Source organism: Dendrobates tinctorius, unplaced genomic scaffold, assembly GCF_039654945.1.
Source record: "Dendrobates tinctorius isolate UK_male_01 unplaced genomic scaffold, ASM3965494v1 ptg000497l, whole genome shotgun sequence".
Classification (NCBI taxonomy): Eukaryota; Metazoa; Chordata; class Amphibia; order Anura; family Dendrobatidae; genus Dendrobates; species Dendrobates tinctorius.
In genome coordinates, this window is record NW_027362157.1 from 784,649 (window position 1) to 807,568 (window position 22,920).

Genomic DNA, 22,920 nt, shown 5'->3' on the forward strand with positions numbered 1-22,920 from the left:
TATGATCCTGGCTGCAGCAGTCAAGACAAATTGGAGGGGGGAGAGTTTGGTAAGAGGGAGACCGATTAGAAGAGAGTTACAATAGTCGAGACGAGAATGAATAAGAGAGACAGTAAGAGTTTTTGCAGAGTTAAAAGTAAGAAAAGGTCGAATTCTAGAAATGTTTTTGAGGTGCAGATGACAAGAGCAAGCCAGTGATCGAATGTGGGGGGCAAAGGAAAGCTCGGAATCAAGTATGACCCCAAGACAGCGGGCATGTTGCTGGGGAGTAATAGTGGAGCCACACACGGAAATGGCAATGTCGGGTATAGGTGGATTAGTAGAGGGAGGAAACACCAGGAGTTCAGTCTTTGACAGGTTCAGTTTCAGATATAGTGAGGACATATTAGACACAGCGTTTAGACAATCGCCGGTGTTTTCTATAAAGGCAGGCGTGATGTCAGGAGAAGCGTATAATTGGGTGTCATCAGCATAGAGATGGTACTGGAAACCAAATCTACTGATTGTTTGACCAATAGGGGCAGTGTACAAGGAGAAGAGGATGGGGCCTAGAACCGATCCTTGAGGAACCCCAACAGTAAGGGGAAGATGAGAGGAGGAGGAGCCGGCAAAAGATACAGTAAAGGAGCGGTCAGAGAGATAGGAGGAGAACCAGGAGAGAACGGTGTCCTTGAGGCCAATGGAGCGGAGCATAGTGAGGAGGAGCTGATGATCCATAGTGTCGAATGCTGCAGAGAGATCCAAGAGAATTAGCATGGAGTAATGACCATTAGATTTAGCTGTTAGTAGATCATTAGAGACTTTAGTGAGGGCAGTTTCAGTAGAGTGTAAAGAGCGGAAACCGGATTCGAGAGGGTCAAGAAGAGAGTTATCAAAGAGATAGCGGATAAGACGGGAGTGGACCAGGCGTTCCAGGAGTTTAGAGATGAAGGGAAGATTAGAAACTAGACCTGTCTCTTATCTTCCCTTCATCTCTAAATTCCTGGAACGCCTGGTCCACTCCAGTCTTATCCGCTATCTCTTTGATAACTCTCTTCTTGACCCTCTCGAATCCGGTTTCCACTCTTTACTTTACTAGTTAGCGGCACAGTTTTGGTCGAGGGATGGGTTTTTTTAAGTAGTGGATGTATGATGGCATGCTTAAATGAGGAGGGAAAGATACCAGAAGACAGAGAGAGGTTAAATATTTTATTTAGGTGAGGGGTGACAGCAGGGGAAAGGGACTGGAGGAGATGTGACGGAAATGGGTCACTGGTGCAAGTGGTTGGGCGAGAAGATGCGAGGAGCCTGCTTACTTCTTCTGTGACTGGTTCAAAATCAGAGAGTGAGCTAGATGCAGTGGGGGAGGGAGGACAGTGCATGGTATGAGTTGATTGGGAGATAATTTCCTGTTGGATCTGGTCAATTTTTTCTTTGAAGTAATTGGCCAGATAGTCAGCTCGGAGCTCCGTGGTTGGGGCCTGTACTCTTGGGTTGAGTAGAGAATGAAAAGTGTCAAAGAGACGTTTCGGGTTATTGGACAGTGAGGTGATGAGGGTGTTGAAATAGGTTTGTTTGAAGAGGTGAAGGGCAGTGTTGTATGTTCGAAGCATAAACTTATAATGGATGAAATCTTTGTGTAGATTGTATGTAGTAGTTCGTAAGGGGAAGCACGCAGTGTGGGGTGCAGCACGCAAGCATCCCATAAGCAAAGCATCACAGAAGCTAAGCATCAAGAAAACGGCAGTTATCCATGGCAGTTAATCAGGGCATGAATCAGGTACCCACACTTTCATTTCCCCTTTAACCATGTGCTTAATTTCTACCCTCCTGGGCTACCTTGCCATCCACATTCACCACCCCATCCCCACTCCATCACCACTCATACACATCAACCCCTCTATACTTCCCTCTCCCATATACAGCTCCCATGCACTCCTCACCTTCCTGAGAAACCTCAGCTCATGTTGCCCAACCACATCACAGAAAAAAACTACTTACAATTCCAACAACTATTTACTCTTTATCTTCCTACTCCTACTGATTTCAGGGGACATCTCCCCCAACCTCAACCCCTACCCTACCTCATATCGAAACCATAATAATTTTATTAATATTACTTGCACTCCCTCATCTCCATCTTTTAATTGTGCCCTCTGGAATCCACGGTCTGTTTGTAACAAGCTTCCTTTCCTGTACAACTACTTTTTGAATAACTCTCTTAATCTGTTGGCCCTCACTGAAACCTGGATTCAGGATTCTGACACTGTCTCTCCTGCTGCCGTTTCCTAAGGTGGCTTACAGTTCTCATTCCCCGAGACCCACAAACAGACATGGTGGTGGAGTCGGCATACTCCTTTCGCCACAATGCCCTTTCCAGGTCATCCCCCCCAGTTCCATCACTCATATTCCCTTCTTTTGAGGTCCACACCATCAGGCTCTTCCATCCCCTCTCCCTCAGAGTAGCGGTCCATATACCGGCCCCCAGGCTCACCCACCCACTTCCTTGATCATTTCTCGGCCTGGCTACCGCACTTCATGTCCTCAGAACTACTAACTCTTATCCTGGGAGACTTCAACATCCCCATTAACAGCCCTACTTCCATATCTGCATCCCAGCTTCTATCACTAACCACCTCTCTAGGCCTCTCGCAGCTTTCAACCTCTAAGACACACAAGGACAGCAACACTGTCTGGTCTTTGTCCGGCTCTGTTCAATCTCCCACCTAAATAACTCACCGCTTCCCCTCTCTGACCACATTCTCTCCTTCACGCTCACAAATCCTCGCCCACCCCAGCTCACTCCTACCTACCACAGTCAGAAATCTACAAGCCATTAACCCTCAGACACTTTCAGACTCCCTACACTCATCACTGTCCCCAATCTCCTCTTTTTCCTGTCCTGATCTGGCTGTTCATCACTACGACGACACTTTTAGAAGCACCCTTGACCAAGTGGCTCCCCTCACCCTCAGAACCTCCAAGCACAGAGTAAAACAGACCTGGCTCACATCGCAAGCTCAACTTCTTCAGTGATGCTATAGGAGTGCTGAACGCCTATGGAGAAAAACCTGCACACCGGAAGACTTCATCCACTTCAAATTTATGTTAAGAACCCATAACTCTGTCCTTCACCACCTTGATCTCCTCACTATCCAACAACCCCAAGAAACTTTTTGACACCTCCTCAGGCCGAAATCACAAGCCCCTATCACAGACATTTGTGCTGATGACCTGGCCTCCCACTTTACAGAAAAAATAGATAATATCCGTCAGGAAATCTGCTCCCAACCGCCAAGTGCTGTGATTCCTATCCCTTCCTGCATCTCCCCTGGCCCACTTTCCACATTTGATCCGATCACAGAAGAAGTCTCCAGACTCCTCTCTTCCGACCCCACTCCCTCACATCTCCTCCAGTCGTCACAACTCACCTAACTGCAATCTTTAATCGCTACCTCTCCTTGGGCATTTTCCCATCCTCCTTCAAACACGCCATCGTTACTCCATTACTAAAGAAACCCGCTGTCGACTCATCCTGCACAAACAACTACAGACCAGTCTCCAATCTCCCCTTCATCTCTAAACTTTTGGAGCGCCTGGTCTACTGCCGCCTTACCTGTTACCTCTCCACTCACTCCCTTCTAGACCCTTCACAGTCCGGTTTCCTCCCTCTACATTCGACTGAAACTGCACTCAAAGTGACCAATGACCTTCTGACAGCAAAACGTAATGGTCACCACGCTCTGCTCATTCTTCTCGACCCACCTGCAGCTTTCAACACTGTTGACCACCATCTTCTACTCTCTAGGCTCCAGTCACTAGGCATTAAGGGCACTGCTCTCTCCTGGTTCTCTTCCTATCTTTCTGACCGCTCCTTCAGTGTTTTGTTCGCTGGCTCTATGTCTTCTCCTCTTCCTCTTGCTGTCGGGGTACCTCAGGGTTTAGTCCTTTCTCTCTCTACATGGCCCCAATTGGACAGACCATCAGCAGATTTGGCTTTCGGTACCATCTTTATGCTGATGACACACAACTATATACGTCATCCCCCGAGCTTACCCCCGCTTTACTACGCCAGTGACTGTCCGAGTTCTCCGTCATGTCCGCTCTCTATCTGAAACTCAACCTCTCCAAAACTGAACTTCTCCTGCTCCGGCCATTTACTAACCTCCCTAAATCTGACATTTCCCTCTCCGTGGGTGGCACCATAATAACACCCTGGCAGCAGGCACGCTGTCTGGGTGTTATGTTTGACACCAATCTCTCCTTCACATCCCATATACAATGTCTTGCCCACTCTTGCCGCTTACACCTAAAGAACATCTCTAGAATCCGCCCTTTTCTCACCATGGAAACAAAATCCCTCACTGTATCATTGATCCACTCCCGCCTGGATTACTGCAACGTTATATTAATTGGCCTCCCCGTTACTTGACTATCCCCTCTCCAGTCCATACTTAATGCAGCAGCCAGGGTAATCTATCTGGCTAATCGGTACTCGGACGTATCCGCTCTTCGCCACTCCTTACATTGGCTGCCCATTCATTATAGGATCCAATTCAAAGTACTTGTTCTCACCCACAAAGCTCTCCACAGTGCACCACCCCCCTACATCTCCTCCCTCATTTCAGTCTATCAGCCTAACCGACCGCTGCGCTCTGCAAACGACTTTCGACTAACCTCCGCACTAATCCGTACCTCCAAGACTTCTCTCACGCTGCGCCAATCCTCCGGAATGCTCTACCCCAAGAAATTAGGACTATCCACAATTTGCAGTTTTAGGCGCTCCCTCAAAACACACTTGTTCAGAGCGGCCTATCACGTTCACTAATCACAGTCATTCTATGTGTAAGCGTGTGTGTGTAGCCCATTCACTATCTCCATCCATCCCTCACTCCCTCAAGATGGCTGGACCATCATTGTAAATACACCATTGTATATACACACCTGTACTCTGTATCTCCCCCACCTCACTGTAGAGTGTAAGCTCTCACCAGCGGGAGCGGCTGATTGTGCTTTCATTATTGTATTGTTAACGTTCTTACTTATGACTTGTGTTTGGAAACTGTAAAGCGCTGCGGAATATGTTGGCGCTATATAAAGATTATTATACCCTTCCTATAGCTACAGCCCTCTATATAACTATATATACCCTCCCTACAGCTACAGCCCTGTATATAACTATATATACCCTCCCTATAGCTACAGCCCTGTACATAACTATATATACCCTCCCTATAGCTACAGCCCTGTATATAACTATATATACACTCCCTATAGCTACAGCCAGGGCTGGACTGGCCATCTGGCAAATTCCAGAAGGGCCTGTCTGGTCGAGGGCTGCCTTGTCTGCTATGTTGTTAACAGAATCGTTGCTCTCAAGACAGCCATACTGTTCAGAGTTGTGATGAAGCACAAAGTCGCTGACTCCGTCACTTACCCCAGCAGCCAAGGGTATCATTAGACATATTGGTCTTGTAGTAAATCTTCCTTTCCTCCATCCAGGGTAATATTAGTAATATATCCCATCTGGTGCTTGGGGACTGGAACAGCGTGGGCCGGTGTGATTTCACATGCCAGGGCTGAATTCTATCCACTGTCCGCACCTGACTACAGCCCTGTATATACCTATATATACCTGTCAGAGAAAATATTACAAATCCTGGAGGTCCCTCATATCCCTTCTCCCTTTTTTGTCTTTCATCCTCCATTTGTCCTGAGGAACTGGGAGCTGGCTGTAACAACCCTGCTGGCATCACTGCATGGCCTCCCATCCCCCGCACACCAACTAAAGGCCCTGTCACACTAAGCGATATCGCTAGCAATATCGCTATAACGTCACTTGTTTTGTGACGTTATAGCGATATTGCTAGCGATATCGCTATGTCTGATACTTACTTCCGACCGCTCCCCCGCTGTCCATCGCTGATTGCGCGAGAACGTCCTGGACCATTTGTCGTCGGCCGCTTCCTGCTGTGGAGACGAGCGATGTGTGGACGCGGGCGGGAGGACGTCAGGATCGCCTCGTCTGACAGGTAAGTAGCGACCCCCGAACTCAGCGATATCGCTGGCGAGATCTGCCTGTGTGACAGCTCACTAGCGACCACTTAGCGATGCACCAGCGATCCTGACCGCGTCATATCACTGGTCGGGATCGCTGGTACATCGCTAAGTGTGACAGTACCTTTACTCACTGCTCCCAGCCATGCTGTGATTTCTGTCTGCTGCCAGCTGTTCCTCTGCTCTCCTGTATGCCTCTTGGCTATGTGTGTATAGGGGGGCGGCGCCAGAACTCTCTGCTTCTTATGGAGTCAGGGTGCACCTGTCTAATCTGTCCTTGACCAATTACCTAGATCCCTCTACTATTTAGGGCTGCCCCACCCACTGGAACATTGCATGTGCAATGTCTAAACTCAGTTTGTGTTTTGCTGCTGAGTAAGCCAGGCCCTGCCTTGTGTCTCGCCTTCTCTGAAGGCTCTTATTGCTTATCTCTGTGTCTTGGTACCTTGCCTAGTACTTCTCTGTCTGCCCTCCAGGAGGCAGAATATCCTGGTCTCTGTCTTGTCTCAGCTTTGTCTTACACCTGTCTTGCCGCCTCCAGGAGGCAGTATTTCCTGGTCCCTGTGCCATTACTCCTTGTCTTGGTCTAAGCCTAGCTTTGTATCTGTGTATACTTCAGTCCCTGTACCTTGTCTCGTACAGTTTCCCTGTCTGAACTCTGTCCTACCTCTGTCAGTCTCCTTGTCTGGGGTTCCTTTCCCTGCTGTGTCTTTCCCTGCGTCCTCCCGGTTTGTGCTCTGCACCCTTACAGCTCCGCCTACTCTGCACTCTTGCAAGCTTTGCCTACACTGCACTCTTGCAAGCTCCGCCTACTCTGCAATACTGCTTTCATATTCCACTCCCTCCTATCAGTACCTGTACCTCCTGTGTGAACAGTACCCTACTTGTTTCTCCATATTCCATTCCTTCCGGCCAGTACGCGCTCCTACTGTGTGAACAGGCCCCTACCTGTTCCTTCGTACACCACACCTGCCTGCCCTGTGTCTCGTCCATGCCAGCCTGCTTTGTCTCATCCATGCCTGCCTGCCCTGTGTCTCAAGCCGTGCCTGCCTGCTCTGTCTCGTCCATGCCTGCCTGCCTTGTCTCAAGCCGTGCCTGCCTGCTGTCTCGTCCATGCCTGCCTGCTCTGTCTCGTCCATGCCTGCCTGCCCTGTGTCTCAAGCTGTGCCAGTCTGCCCTGTGCCTCAAGCTGTGCCAGCCTGCTGTCTCGTCCATGCCTGCCTGCCTTGTGTCTCAAGCCGTGCCTGCCTGCTGTCTCATCCATGCCTGCCTGCCCTGTGTCTCAAGCTGTGCCAGCCTGCCCTGTGCCTCAAGACGTGCCAGCCTGCCCTGTGCCTCAAGCCGTGCCAGCCTGCTCTGTGCCTCAAGCCGTGCCAGCCTGCCCTGTGTCTCAGCCTGCCTTTCACTCGCACCTGACCAGGTGTCCTGTCCCCGAGTGGGATCAGCAGCCACAGCCAGACACCACCCTGAAGTGGCACCTTGCAGCTGCCTGCTGCACATCCTGACCTCACCATTGGAGGCTCCAGAGAAGACAGAGGCAGCTGTCTTAAGGCCCCTTTACATTTAGCGATGCACCAGCGATCCCGACATCGATGCGACCCGGTCAGGATCGCTGCTGCATCGCTAAATGGTCGCTAGTGAGCTGCCACACAGGCAGACCTCAGCAGTGATGTAGCGACGCAGCAGCGGTCGTTACTTACCTTTCAGACGCGGCAATGAAGACGTCCTCCCGCCCGCGTCCATGCGTTGCTCGTCGGCGCCAGCAGGAAGCGCCTGACGAGAAATGGAGCTGCGCGATCATCGATAACCAGCGGGGGAGCCGGTCGGAGGCAAGTATCACACATATGCATCACAAAATCGGTGACGCTTTAGCGATATCGCTATGTGTAAAGGCCCCTTTAGTCACGCCCCTTCCAGGGTGGTCTGGTCTGTGGCACAGTGGGGTCACAACCCCCCCCGGCTCGCGCCAATCAGCCAAGGCGCGACGTAACACTGGCAATCACAGCTGTCGTTCTGTAAAATGGTAGTGACACAGCTATGTGCAGCAGATGAATGAAAATGCAAGGATTCCTCTTTATGCCCAGATAACTTCAAAGGAAATCTATTATTCCCAGAGAGGGAGACAGGAAAAGGTCATTAGGATCCAAAGGGACCAAAGAAGCCACAGAGGCACCACGTCTCCAGGAGAAAATATGGAATATTGGATTTTCAATCCATCCGATATTAATGAGGCGTATATTGTCAGCACCGGGATAACTAGGCAGTCGTACACAAATCTTCCCATAATCATAACCCCCTACCAAAAGCCCCAAATCCACAGGGGCCATATAACCCCCAGCAGCTGGGCCATGTTTGGTCTCTAAGCGTAGACAAAACCCCAATAGAAAAGATGACATCGGTCTCAAGCTTCTGCGGTCATTATCTAATGAGGAGTTATTACACAAATTGGGATTGCCTAAAATCATGAAGGGCTGAGTCCGGTCCACAACTGGGACCTTGTGAGGTCATCGTAGAGGGGGGTGTGGGTGGGGGTCAGCGTCTGATCGATCCCAATTATCATCAGTGGTCATACAGAGAGTTACAGGTCATGTTGAACAGATCGCCTGCACTAACAACAGACCAAGCGACGCGCTCTCCTTCAGCTAAACTGAATCGTCTCTGTGATCGGTGCAGTCAGTTCTCCTGATAATTCCTTTTATTTTCTGTAACTGTTTATGCTGTATTTTTTGTCCCCTTTGTAAAATTTTTTGGATATTTTTCATAAACCCTGCCTCCCTTTGGATTAAATATAAAATTTAATAGTTCTGTTCCTTCTGTTCTGTAAACCACGCCTTGAAGTGACAGCTACCGTTAAAGGTGTCTAATCGACCGAAACAGATTAGTGGGGGCAGCGAGTAATCTGGGATCATCTGAGAGTTAGCGGTGACCGTACCGGGGTGTGTAAACATATTCCATGTGTTGGAATCCAGAGGTGTGTACAGAAAATATTCACACCCCTTTACATTTTTCACTCTTTCATTGCAGCCATTTGGTAAATTTAAAAACTTCATTTTTTTTTTCTCATTAATGTACACTCTGCACCCCATCTTGACTGAAAAAAAAACAGAAATGTAGAAATTTTTGCAAATGTATTAAAAAAAAAAAAAACTGAATCTCACATGGTCATAAGTATTCAGCCCCTTTGCTCAGACACTCATATGTAAGCCACACGCTGTCCATTTCCTTGTGATCCTCCTTGAGATGCTTCTACTCCTTCATTGGAGTCCAGCTGTGTGTAATTAAACTGATAGGACCTGAGGCGCACACCTGTCTATATAAGACCTCACAGTGCATGTCATACCAAATGAGAATCATGAGGTCAAAGGAACTGGCCAAGAAGCTCAGAGACAGAATTGTGGCAAGGCACAGATCTGGCCAAAGTTACAGAAGAATTTCTGCAGTACTCAATGTTCCTAAAGGTCCCGTTACATTTAGCGATGCACCAGCGATCCCGACAACGACAGGACCCGGTCAGGATCGCTGGTGCATCGCTAAATGGTCGCTAGTGGGCTACCAAACAGGCAGATCTCACCAGCGATGCAGCAGCGGTCGGCGGTCGTCATTTACCTGTCACACGCAAAGAGGGTGACGTCTTCCGCCCGCGTCCATCGAGTCACTCGTCGTTGCCAGCAGGAATCTGACGATAAATGGACCATCCCGTTCTCGCGTGATCAGCGATATCCAGTGGGTAGCCGGGTCGGAGGCAAGTGTCACATGTAGCGAGATCGCTACCGATATCGCTGTTGCATCACAAAATCGGTGACGCTTTAGCGATCTCGCTACGTGTGAAGGGGGCTTAAGAGCACAGTGGCCTCCATAATCCTTAAATGGAAGAAGTTTGGGACCAGCAGAAGTCTTCCTAGACCTGGCCGTCCAGCCAAACTGAGCAATCGTGGGAGAAGAGCCTTAGGCTATGTGCACATGCTGCGGATTCTGCTGCGGATCCGCAACAGTTCCGCAGTGTACAGTACAATGTAAGTCTATGGGATTTACAAGCCGCAGTGCACATGCTGCGTTTTTTCAACTGTGGAAAAGCTGCGGTTTTGAATCCGCAGAAAAAAATTGACATGTCAATTCTTTCTGCAGATTCCGCTGTGGTTTGCCGCCTATTCCATTGTCCAGGTGTCGAACCGCAGGGGAAAACCGCTGGCCAATCCGCAGGTAAAACCGCAGGTCATTTTAGCTGCAGTTTTACCTGTCGATCCACAGATACAAATCCGCGGGTGAATCCGCAGCGTGTGCACATAGCCTAAGTGAGAGAGGTAAAGAAGAACCCCAAGATCACTGTGGCTGAGTTCCACAGATGCAGTAGGGAGAGTATGGCAGAGTGGCCCAACAGAAGCCTCTCCTCAGTGCCAGACATATGAAAGCCCACATAGAGTTTGCTAAAAAAACACATGAAGGACTCCCAGACTATGACAAATAAGATTCTCTGGTCTGATGAGACGAAGATAGAACTTTTTGGTGATAATTCTAAGTGGTATGTGTGGAGAAAACCAGGCACTGCTCATCACCTGCCCAATACAATCCCAACAGTGAAACATGGTGGTGGCAGCATCATGCTATGGGGGTGTTTTCCAGCTGCAGGGACAGGACTGGTTGCCATTGAAGGAAACATGAATGCGGCCAAGTACAGAGAGATCCTGGATGAAAACCTCTTCCAGAGTGCTCTGGACCTCAGACTTGGCCGAAGGTTCACCCTCCAACAAGACTATGACCCTAAGCACACAGCTAAAATAACAAAGGAGTGGCTTCAGAACAACTCTGTGACCATTCCTGACTGGCCCAGCCAGAGCCCTAACCTAAACCCAATGGAGCATCTCTGGAGAGACCTGGAAATGGCTCCACCAACGTTCACCATACAACCTGACGGAACTGGAGAGGATCTGCAAGGAAGAATGGCAGAGGATCCCCAAATCCAGGGGTGAAAAACTTGTGGCATCATTCCCAAGATGACTCCTGGCTGTACTAGCTCAAAAGGTGGGTCTACTCAATACTGAGCAAAGGGGCTGAATACTTATGGCCATGGGATATTTCAGTTTTTCTTTAATAAATTTGCAAAAATTTCTACATCTCTGTGTTTTTCAGTGAAGATGGGGTGCAGAGTGGACATTAATGAGAGAAAATGAACTTTATAGAATTTACCAAATGGCTGCAATGAAACAAAGAGTGGAAAATGTAAAGGGGTCTGAATACTTTCCGTACCCACTGTACCTGGATGTGTGTGATAGAGACGTGCTGGAGATATGCCGAGACACCGGGACCACCATAGAAAGGACAAGACTTATTAGAGTACAGAAAACAAGGCAAAAAACGATACAAGCATTTAGTAACAATTATGAATCACAGAACCATAGATGGAGAGATGGTCGCACAGACGATTCCACCAGGGAATGTCCATCTGAGAGCATGGGCCATGCAGACTGTGGTCAGAAGAGCGAGCTGTGGCCACTGTGTGCAGAGAAACACTACCGCCCTGTACACGGAGCGCGGCCTTATATCAGCTCGCTATACTGACCACAGTCTGCACGGTTCACGCTCACAGACAGGTCCCGGAGTCTCGGCATGCCTCTTCCTCTTATTTTTGTGTCTCAGCGTGTTGATCCGCTTCAGGCCGACCCTAATATCTGACGGTGCCTCCCACTTATGTCCATATAGCGAGAGCAACGCGATGGACGCCTGCAACGGGTGTAGCGGAATAAGGTGCACGCTCTCGGGCTAGGGGTCGTCTCGTTCTCCCTCCTCCTTCTCTCTTAGGGGGTCCTCTGTACACTTCTGCTTTTGGTCGGCTCTGACCTACACACCCATTCTCATATTTGCAGGACTAAACTCTAATTACGGTTGCTGCTACGCCACCTTCACCTACAGGCACATTTAGCCCTGTATCTATACTTATTCATACAGCAGTCGGGCTGATGAAGGTCCAACTGGGATCGAAACGTTCTCTGTTTTTGTGACTGTCTAAATAAAAAATCTGGATTTCCTTATCATAAGTTGAGTGCTAAATTTCATACTTCTACCAGCACTAATATCAGGGAGGAGAGGAATGACGTCACCTACCGGTGCCAATATCAGGGAGGAGAGGAGTGACGTCACCTACCGGCGCCAATATCAGGGAGGAGAGGAGTGACGTCACCTACCGGCGCCAATATCAGGGAGGAGAGGAGTGACGTCACCTACCGGCGCCAATATCAGGGAGGAGAGGAGTGACACACAAAACCAGCTATTAGGCTATGCTCACACGTTGCACTTTTGCTTAGTTTTTTAATGCCAATTTTGACCCCTTCACCCCCATGCCTGTTTTCATCTTCCTGACAAGGCCAATTTTTACACTTGGCCACTGTCCCTTTATGAGGCTCTGGAACGCTTCACCGGATCCTGCTGATTGAGATTTTTTTTTCCCATGTAAAACCTACAAGAGAAAAAGTGAGCAAAACCCTGCTGTAACTAAGTAACTAAAAAGCAAAAAACATGCATGTAAATAACACAGAGTTTTTAGTAATACTGAAGTCAAGCTCAATCTTTGTGTTTTTGCATTCTGTGTAAGCCGGAGTGTGGCCTCCCCCTCTTGAGCTGGAAATTGTATATAAGGCTTCCCCAGACTGGTGTCTACTGGTTGGGCCCAGTGCTTTTGTCTGCCCTTATACACACAAACTGATGTCAACATTGACACATGATGAGGTTTGAATATTAAGACAGTGTAGGACCGTCCCGATCAGGGTCACCTTGTCGTGGTGGGACGGCTTTTATGCTATTTTTTGATTTTAAAAAAAAAGTGCTACTAAAAACTCTGTTATTTACATGCACTTTTTGCTTTTTAATTTACAGGGTTTTTGCTCACTTTTTCTCTTGTAGGTTTTATATGTTTTGTGGCCAATGTGAACATGCATTTAAGTTCGGCATGTGCCCCAACTCAAGTCAAGTTCAATCTTTGTGTTTTTTCATTTTTTTTTCATGACATATTGTACTTCATGATGGTGGTAAAATTTCTTAGATATGACTTGTGTTTATTTATGAAAATATTGCAAATTTAGCAAAAATTTCGCAATTTCCAAACTTTCCACATGTCTGCTTTACATCAGCACAATTTTGGAAACAATTTTTTTTGTTAGGATGTTATAAGGGTTAAAAGTTGGGCAGCGATTTCTCATTTTTACAACACCATTTTTTTTTTTTTTTTTTAGGGACCACATCACATTTGAAGTCAGTTTGAGGGGTCTATATGGCAGAAAATACCCAAAAGTGACACCATTCTAAAAACTGCACCCCTTAAGGTGCTCAAAACCACATTCAAGAAGTTTATTAACCCTTCAGGTGCGTCACAGGAATTAATGGGATATGAAAGGAAAAAAACAAACATTTAACTTTTTCCCCATAAAAATGTTACTTTAGCACCAAATTTATCCTTTTCACAAAGGTAACCGGAGAAAATGTCCCATAAAATCTGTTGCACGATTTCTCCTGAATACGTCGATACCAAATATGAGTGGAAAATCCACTGTTTGGGCACACGGCAGAGCTTGGAAGGGAAGGAGCGCCATTTGACTTTTTGAATGCAAAACTGGCTGAAATCTATAGCGGAATCCATGTTGCCTTTGGAGAGCCCCTGATGTGGCTAAACAGTGGAAACCCCCCACAAATGACCTCATTTTGGAAGCTAGACCCCTTAAGGACTTTATCTAGATGTGTGGTGAGCACCTTGAACCCTCAGAGGCTTCACAGAATTTTATAATGTTGAGCCGTGAAAATTAAAAAACACATTTTCCCAACAAAAATGTTATTTTAGCTCCTTGTTTTATTTGTACAAGGGTAACAGGAGAAATGGGATGCCAAAATTTGTTGTGCAATTTTTCCAAAGTGCTCAGACACCCCATATTTGTTGGAAAACGACTGCTTGGGCGCATGGTAGGGCTCGAAAGGGAATTAGCGCTGTTTTGGCTGGAACAGGTTACAGATACCATGTCAAATCTGATGTAACTAGGACATGCCAAAACAGCAGAAACCCCCACAGGTGACCCCATTTTGTACACTACACCTCTCAGGGAATTCATCTAGGGGAGTAGTGAGTAAAGTTAACCCTCAAGGCAATTCACAAACTTGTATAACATTGGGCTGAGTACATTAAATATTACTATTTTTTCCACTAAAATGTTGCTCTGACCCCAAGTTTGTAATTTTCAAAAGGGGTAATAGGAGAAAATGAACAGTGCAATCTGTTGTGCAATTTCTCCTGAGTACGCAGATACCCCATATGTGGTCGAAAACTACTTTAGAGGCACAGTGCAAAGTTCAGAAGGGAAGAGGTGCCATATTACAGTGCAGATTTTACTGCTATGGTTTGCAGGTGCCATGACCCACTGGGAGAGCCCCTGAGGTGCCAGAACAGAATCCCCATTGTTAGCATGGGTGGTCTGGAGCAGGGAACCTCCGGGAGTGGACCCTCTGAACCGTGGCACCAAGGGTCCCTGGGTGAGCTGCCAGGTGGAACCGACCCCTATACAGGGACCGTTAGGAGCAGGCCCAGGGGTTTGAGTACCACAGTAGCCGGTACCGAGAGGGGCGGCTCAGGATGGACCGGAGTAAGACAGACTGGAGTAGGACGGCAGGAACACTGAAGGCAGGACTGGAGTAGGACGGCAGGAACACTGAAGGCAGGACGGCAGGAACACTGAAGGCAGGACTGGAGTAGGACGGCAGGAACACTGGAGACAGAACTGCGGAAGAGAACAAGGAACACGGGTAGCAGGACTGAGAAGCTGCTGCGAGGAGCAGCCAACACTGGAACTGCAGGAGCAGAGTGCATACGATGAAGCGAGACCAGAGTGTTAGGAAACACAACGATCAGGCGCCTCCCTCAGGGGGAAGTGGCCTGATATGGCCCCGTCTGTTCAGCCATTGGTCCAAAAGTGATTCCGGGTCAGGGCACAGCCGGAGCTTAAGAAGCAGGAGGGAGGCGTGGCCTATGGCGCATGCGCATAGCATGCAGGGAAGGCATCGGTCGCGAGCCTGTCTCAGGTGACCGCCGCGGCCTTCGGGTGGAGAGAGGCTGCGGCGTGGGAGCGGAGGCAGACTGCGGCGTGGGAGCGGAGGCCGGGTGAGTATGGTGGAGCGGTGTAACAGTACCCCCCCCTAAGCCGCCCTCCCTGGAAGGGCAAGAAAGAAACCTCCTGAGGATACGGGTAGCATTGATATTCTCCCGAGGCTCCCAGGATCTCTCCTCAGGACCAAAACCCTTCCAATCAACAAGAAAGTCCTACCTCTAACCCTTTTCACAGCGAGAATGTCCTGCACTTCAAAAACGTCGTCGGCACCCACTGGCTGAGGACCAGGATCAAGCGAGGAATGGAAGCGATTCAGCACCACAGGTTTCAGGAGAGAGACATGGAAGGTGTTCGGGACCCGGAGCGAAGCAGGCAACCTCAATTTGTAGGCGACTTCGTTGATACGTCCAAGAATTTCAAACGGACCGATGTAGCCTGGCCCCAACTTGTAGGAGGGCAGTTTCAACCGGATGAATGTGGATGAGAGCCAGACCTTGTCCCCAACACGATAGGGTGGAGGATCCAATCTCTTCTTGTCGGCAAAATTCTTCATCCGATCAGCGGACTTCTTGAGTGACGTGTTGGTCTCGGCCCAGATCTTGGAAAACTCGGAGGACAAAGCGTTGGCCGCGGGTACCTCGGAGGCAGGAATTATCGGAAGAGGAACACAAGGATATTTGCCAAAAACAATGAAAAACGGAGACTTGGCCGAAGACTCACCAGCATGGTTGTTATAAGCGAACTCTGCCCAGAAGAGTAAGTTGACCCAATCATTCTGGTGGGCGTTGGAGAAGTGCCGTAAGTACCCCGTAAGCATCTGGTTGGTACGCTCTACCTGTCCGTTGGACTGTGGATGGTAGGCTGAGGAGAAGTCGAGGGAAACGTTCATGAGCTTACAAAGCGAACGCCAGAACTTGGAGGTAAACTGAACCCCTCGGTCAGACACAACGCGTCGAGGTAATCCGTGAAGTCTGAAGATTTGACGAATTAAGATTTTGGCCAGCTCCGGCGCTGAGGGAAGACCGGGCAAAGGGATGAAGTGAGCCATCTTGGAAAAACGATCCACCACCACCAGGATGACTGTGCAGCCTGCAGAGCAGGGTAGGTTGGTGATGAAATCCATGGCGATGTTCTCCCAAGGAACCGTAGGGACGGGCAACGGAAGCAACAAGCCGGACGGAGGTCTCCGTGGCACTTTGTTTCTTGCACAGGATGGACAAGAAGCCACAAAGTCGAGCACATCTTGGCGATGCGTGGACCACCAGTAGTGACGCGTGATAAGATCAAGGGTCTTCTTAGTTCCGGCATGGCCGGCCAGTTTGGAGGAGTGCCCTCATAGAAGAACCTTTTGCTTTTGATTCTCTGGCACAAGCGTCTGGCCAGGTGGGGGAGTAAGCCAGTTCACCGTAGCCACGGTGATGATCCTAGTGGGATCAATGATGTGCGAAGGTTCTTCCGTGGATTCGTGTGGCTGGAAGACCCTGGACAGGGCGTCTGCTTTGGAATTCTTGTTGCCAGGACGGAATCGGAGCTCGAAATCAAATCGGGCGAAAAATAGGGACCATCTGGCCTGGCGAGGGTTAAGTCCCTGGGCAGACTGGAGATAGGTCAGATTCTTGTGGTCCGAGAAGATGACAAAAGGATGGACTGCTCCTTCCAGGAGGTGACGCCATTCCTCCAAGGCCAACTTGATGGCCAAAAGTTCCCGGTCGCCGATCGAGTAGTTACACTCGGATGGAGAAAAGGCCTTCGAGAAGAAGCCACAAAGCTGCAGGCGACCGGAGGCGGTTCTCTGGGACAGTACCGCCCCAGCACCCGTCGAGGAAGCGTCCACCTCGAGTACAAAAGGTCGATCGCTCTCAGGGCAATGCAGGACCGAAGCCGTGGAGAAAGCCCGTTTTAGGATCAGAAAGGCCTCCTCTGCCTCAGGAGACCAATCCTTGGAAGTAGGCCCTTTACGGGTGAGCGCAGAAATGGGTCTTGTGATCGCGGAGAAGTGGGAGACAAATTGCCGGTAATAGTTGGCGAACCCGAGGAATCGTTGTATCGCCTTTAATCCAATGGTGCAAGGCCATTTGAGGATGGCAGACAACTTCTCGGGATCCATCCTTAGACCAGCGTCGGAGATAATGAATCCCAGAAACAGCAGAGAGGTCTGTTCAAAGAGACATTTCTCGATCTTCGCATACAGGCGGTTCTCCCAAAGACGCTGAAGCACCAGGCGGACACTCTTTCTGTGGGACGAGAGGTCCGGCGAGAAAACGAGGATGTCGTCTAAGTACACGACCACACAGGAGTACAAGAGATCCCGGAAGATCTCATTGACGAACTCTTGAAAGACTGCAGGAGCATTGCAAAGACCGAAGGGCATGACCAGGTACTCGTAATGGCCATCTCGAGTGTTGAAAGCGGTCTTCCACTCATCACCTGCACGGATACGGACCAGGTTGTAGGCTCCTCTGAGGTCCAGCTTGGAAAAGACCCGAGCCCCTCTGAGATGGTCAAACAGCTCTGGAATGAGTGGAAGAGGGTACCTGTTCTTGATGGTAATCTCATTCAAGCACCTAGTGTCAATGCATGGCCGTAGAGTTCCGTCCTTCTTTTTGACGAAGAAGAACCCGGCTCCCGCGGGCAAAGAGGATTTCCGTATAAAGCCTTTGGCGAGGTTCTCTTGGACGTACTCAGACATGGCGGTGGTCTCTGCGGGAGACAGAGGGTAGATTCTGCCCCTTGGAGGGGTTGAACCGGGAACAAGTTCAATTGGGCAGTCAAACGGGCGGTGTGGAGGGAGGACCTCCGCTTCCTTCTTATCAAAAACATCGGCGTAGGAGCTGTAACCTGGAGGAAGACCCGGTAGGTCTGGAGGCGACCGAGGAGCGGCCGCCAGGCGGACAGGAGTCAGACAGCGAGCTTGGCACGGGTGCCCCCAGCGGAGTATCTCCCCAGAAGACCACTCGAGAACAGGCTGATGAGTCCTTAACCATGGAAGACCGAGTAGAATGGCATGAGAGAGCTTAGGTAACACGTAAAAGGCTATCTTCTCTCGATGTAAGGCTCCGACTTGCAACTCCACCTCTTCAGTGACCAAGGTGACGGTCACCTGTAGCGGTTTGCCATCCATGGTGGCAATCTGAATTGGGTTAAATAGAGTGACTACAGGAATTTGTTATTTGTCCACCTCTTCCGGCCGAATGAAGTTACCCGCTGAACCCGAATCCACGTAGGCCACCTCGGAACCACGCCTCCCTCCTGAAACCAAAAGCTCAGAAATCATAAGGGGTTGAGAGGGATTATCATCACCTAGGAAGGCCTCTCTTACCTGACCTAGGTGGAGTCGTTTCCCTGTCTCTTAGGACAGGTGCGGATATAGTGTGACGAATCACCGCAATAGAGGCACAGACCTTATGCCCATCTCTCTCTCTGACGCAACTCGGCCAACCTGAGATGATCTATCTGCATGGGCTCACTCGAAGAGAAGGAAGAGGACCCGACCGAACGGGAGCTGGCTGACCGGGTGAAAGGAGAAACTGACCTGGAGGACCGCCTGTCTCTCGCTGACTCCCGAGCATGCTCCAGAAAGCGCAGATCAATGCGGGTAGCCAGCGAGATAAGGTCCTCTAAGGTGGACAGGGTATCTCGACCTGCGAGTTCAGCCTTTATTCTACTAGAAAGACCGCGCCAGAATGCCCGCACCAAAGCCGCGTTATTCCAGCCGAGCTCGGAGATAGTGCGAAAGTGAATAGCGTACTGTCCGACCGTGAGAGAGCCCTGGTGAAAGTTAAAGAGTGACTCAGTGAGAGAAGCTAACCGACCCAGCTCATCGAAAACCTTACGAAACGTATTCAGGAAAACCGGGAGACTCGAGACGACCGGGTCGTCACGTTCCCAGAGCGGGTTTACCCAAGACAGGGCCTCTCCCTCCAGATGGGACGTGATGAAGGCCACTTTGGCCCGATCCGAGGGATATTGCTGCGGCAGCCATTCAAAGTGGAGACTACACTGGTTTAAGAACCCCTACAGAGCTTGTGATCTCCAGTGAAACGAGGTGGCTTGGCGAGGCGGGGCATCGGGAGAGCAGTAGACGCAGGAGGAGGAGGAGTCGGCACTGCAGTGGCAGCCTGGAGGGCCGACAAGCGACTATCAAAGGAGGCCATGTAGGACAAAATGTGGGCTTCAGTATCTTGCTGATGACCCAGCTCCTGTTGGAGACTGGCCAGCTGAGTGGCATTTCCAGGATCGGCCACCTGTAAAGCCGACAAACGGGTGTCCATCGACTTCATGACAGACATAATGCACCCCTGATTCTCCCGTAGGAATAGCAACTCTTTCTGGGTAGCAGCCGTAGTTCCGGCGGGGTCCATGGCCTGATCGTAATGTTAGCGTGGGTGGTCTGGAGCAGGAACCTCCGGGAGTGGACCCTCTGGACCGTGGCACCGAGGGTCCCCGGGCGAGCTGCCAGGTGGAACCGACCCCTATACAGGGACCATTAAGAGCAGGCCCAGGGGTTCGAGTACCACGGTAGCCGGTACCGAGAGGGGCGGCTCAGGATGGACCGGAGTGAGACTGAGACTGGAGTAGGACGGCAGGAATACTGAAGGCAGGACTGGAGTAGATGGCAGGAACACTGGAGGCTGGACTGGAGTAGGACAGCAGGAACACTGAAGGCAGGACTGGAGTAGGACGGCAGGAACACTGAAAGCAGGACTGGAGTAGGACGGCAGGAACACTGAAAGCAGGACTGGAGCAGGACGGCAGGAACACTGGAGACAGAACTGCGGAAGAGAACAAGGAACACGGGTAGCAGGACTGAGAAGCTGCTGCGAGGAGCAGCCGACACTGGAACTGCAGGAGCAGAGTGCATAAGATGAAGCGAGGCCAGAGTGTTAGGAAACACAACGATCAGGCGCCTCCCTCAGGGGGAAGCGGCCTGATATAGCCCCGTCTGGTCAGCCATTGGTCCAAAGGTGCTTCCAGGTCAGGGCACAGCTGGAGCCTAAGAAGCAGGAGGGAGGCGCGGCCTATGGCTCATGCGCATAGCATGCAGGGAAGGCATCGGTCGCGAGCCGAATGTGGCAATACCCAAAATGTGGCTGTACAGTACTACTTAGCCATATGGAGAGACTCGAGAGGGACGGAGCGCTATTTGCCTTCTAGATCACAGATTTTCCTAGAATAATTTCCAGACTTCATATACAGAGCCCCTAAATGCCAGGAGAGCAGAATCCTCCCTCAAGTGACCCTATATTGGAAATTATAACCCTTTGGGATCTAATCTACAGGTGTAGTGACGATTTTGACTTCATGGGTGTTTTCCCAGAAACAAGCAGCAGTGGATGTTACTGAGTGAAAATTGAATAATGTCGTTATAGTGACCAGTACGCTGTAGTGACTAGTACGCTATGCCCAGCTCATACTTCTGGAGACATGCACCCATAAATTAGGCGGGCTCTCAATGCTAAAGGAATGCCAAACATATAATAACAAACCATCCAAAGCACAATGTATGATAGAACACCCACTGGACCTATATCAGTGATAGGTAATAGAGGGCTTCCACAGGACACTCCACATTGAAACTTGATAACCAAAGACACCATAAGGAGTACAAAGTCCAAAGAATATAAAATATATATAATTTTATTAGACATAATTGTCACAAACATGAATACATACAAAAGGATCAGGTAATGAAGGCAAGGTCACAGATTAAATACCATAGTGCATTATACCACCATGGGAATAGATTATAAAAGTGCTGGCCAGTACCTTGAAAAAGAGCAGCGAAACGCGCGTCGGTGGCGTGGGGCTTTGGTCTTGATTCATAAAAAAAAAAAAAATAATAATAATCCTTAGCCTCCTATATATTCAGACATATTTTGGGGAAAGCATTTATGCACACTTTATCGAAGAACAGTTTATCAAAGTACTGGCGGTTATAACATGGCAGTTAGACGGGGCAGGAGACAGGTAAGACATTTATATATATCTACTCCCTGTACAATAGGAGTACAAAAATATATACCATATGCATTTGTGTAATTTATATCCTGGCCGCTGCATTCACACACATCCACCGCCCTGGCATTAACTCTATACACTCCATCCACATCGGCCCCTCGCTTCTTTCCTCTCCTATGTATAGCACTCACGCTCTTTTCACATTGTTAAATTGCACAGATCCAGTCAGTCCCCCCATACAACATAAGAGACGCTCTCACAAATCACTCAACCATCTGCTCACTCTTTCTATCCTCCTTCTCCTAGTCGCAGGAGACATTGCTCCCAACCCTGGTCCCTCGTTATAGAAAGTCAAACCCCCCCAACTGCTACACTTAGAAACCCCTCTAATCCGAAAAGTTTGATTTTGGCGCGCACGGCGCACCGTCAAAAGTGCGCAGCGCAGGTCAAAGCGCAACTAGCGCACGGCCTGCGCACGATCTGCGCACCCTATGCTAAAGATAGGGTGCGCCGATCGCAGGGGCCGCTGTGCGCTAGGAGGCGGCGCTACAAGCAAGGGGCGGGCACGCCGGGCAGAGAGTCGGCTCGGGGGCGGAGCTACCCCCGGCCGTGCGTGCGCTTAAAAAGCGCTAATGTGAAACCAGCCTTAATTGTGCACTTTGGAATTCTCGCTCAGTGTGTAACAAACTCTCCTTCATCCATGACTTCTTCCTTTCTAATTCTCTTAACCTCCTGGCTCTTACTGAAACCTGGATCCAGCAGTCAGACACTACCGCTGCTGCTCTTTCATACGGGGGACTACACTTCTCTCATACCCCAAGATCAGACAATAGAGCAGGTGAAGGCGTTGGTCTGCTTCTATCACCAAAATGTACCTTTCAGGTTATCCCTCCACTACCCTCACTAGTCTTCCTTTCTTTTGAGGTCCATGCCGTCAGACTCTACGCCCCCTTCTCCATGCGAGTGGCGGTGGTGTATCGTCCTCCCGGCCCCTCCCATCAGTTCTTGGATCATTTTGCCACTTGGCTTCCACATTTTCTCTCCTGTGACATCCCTACCTTCATCATGGGCGATTTCAACATCCCCATTGCTCTTCCCCTCTCACTATCTGCTACTCACCTTTTATCTCTAAGCTCCTCGTTTGGCCTTTTACAGCTAACTAATTCTCCAACGCATGAAGACGGAAACTCCCTCAACTTGGTCTTCTCTCGGCTTTGTGCAGTGGATGATTTCACAAACTCCCCTCTCCGACCACAATCTTCTTTCATTCTCCATCAAGAACTGCCAGGCTGCTCAGGTCACCCCCACTGTCGATACTTATAGAAACATACAGGCCATTAACACCCAGAAACTTACGAAGAACCTGCAGTCTTCATTGGCCCCTATCTCCTCCCTCTCATGTCCTGATTCTGCACTGAAGCATTACAATGTAACACTTCAATGTGCCCTGGATGAATTTGCACCTCCTATACATAGAACACAAACGCAGACGGCGACAACCCTGGCACACCCTGCAAACACGTTTCCTGCAGCGGTGCTCCAGGTGCGCCGAACGTCTGTGGAGAAAATCCAATCTACACGAAGATTTCATCCATTATAAGTTTATGCTTTGAACATACAACACTGCCCTTCACCTCTCCAAACAAGCCTATTTCAACACTCTCATCACCTACTGTCCAATAACCCAAAACATCTCTTTGACACTTTTCATTCTCTACTCAACCCAAGAGTACAGGCCCCAACCACGGAGCTCCGAGCTGATGATCTGGCCAATTACTTCAAAGAAAAAAAATTGACCAGATCCGACAGGAAATATCTCCCAATCACCTCATACCATGCACCGTCC

At 49.5% G+C, this 22,920-nt stretch overlaps 1 protein-coding gene across 6 annotated transcripts in view; it reads right to left on the reverse strand.

The window, feature by feature from the left end:
* Positions 1–22,920, reverse strand: part of CCDC24 (coiled-coil domain containing 24) — a 119,983-nt gene that overhangs the window by 46,806 nt on the left and 50,257 nt on the right. For 4 of the 6 annotated variants that reach the window (XM_073564884.1, XM_073564882.1, XM_073564881.1 and 1 more), the window contains one exon: positions 2,337–20,929. The exons of the other annotated variants lie outside the window; for them this stretch is intronic. In XM_073564884.1, coding sequence (XP_073420985.1) covers positions 16,450–18,237 — 1,788 coding nt within the window. In that variant the 5' untranslated portion in view covers positions 18,238–20,929 and the 3' untranslated portion in view covers positions 2,337–16,449. Of the gene's footprint in view, positions 1–2,336; positions 20,930–22,920 lie in introns of those variants that run through there. 6 annotated transcript variants of the gene reach the window in all.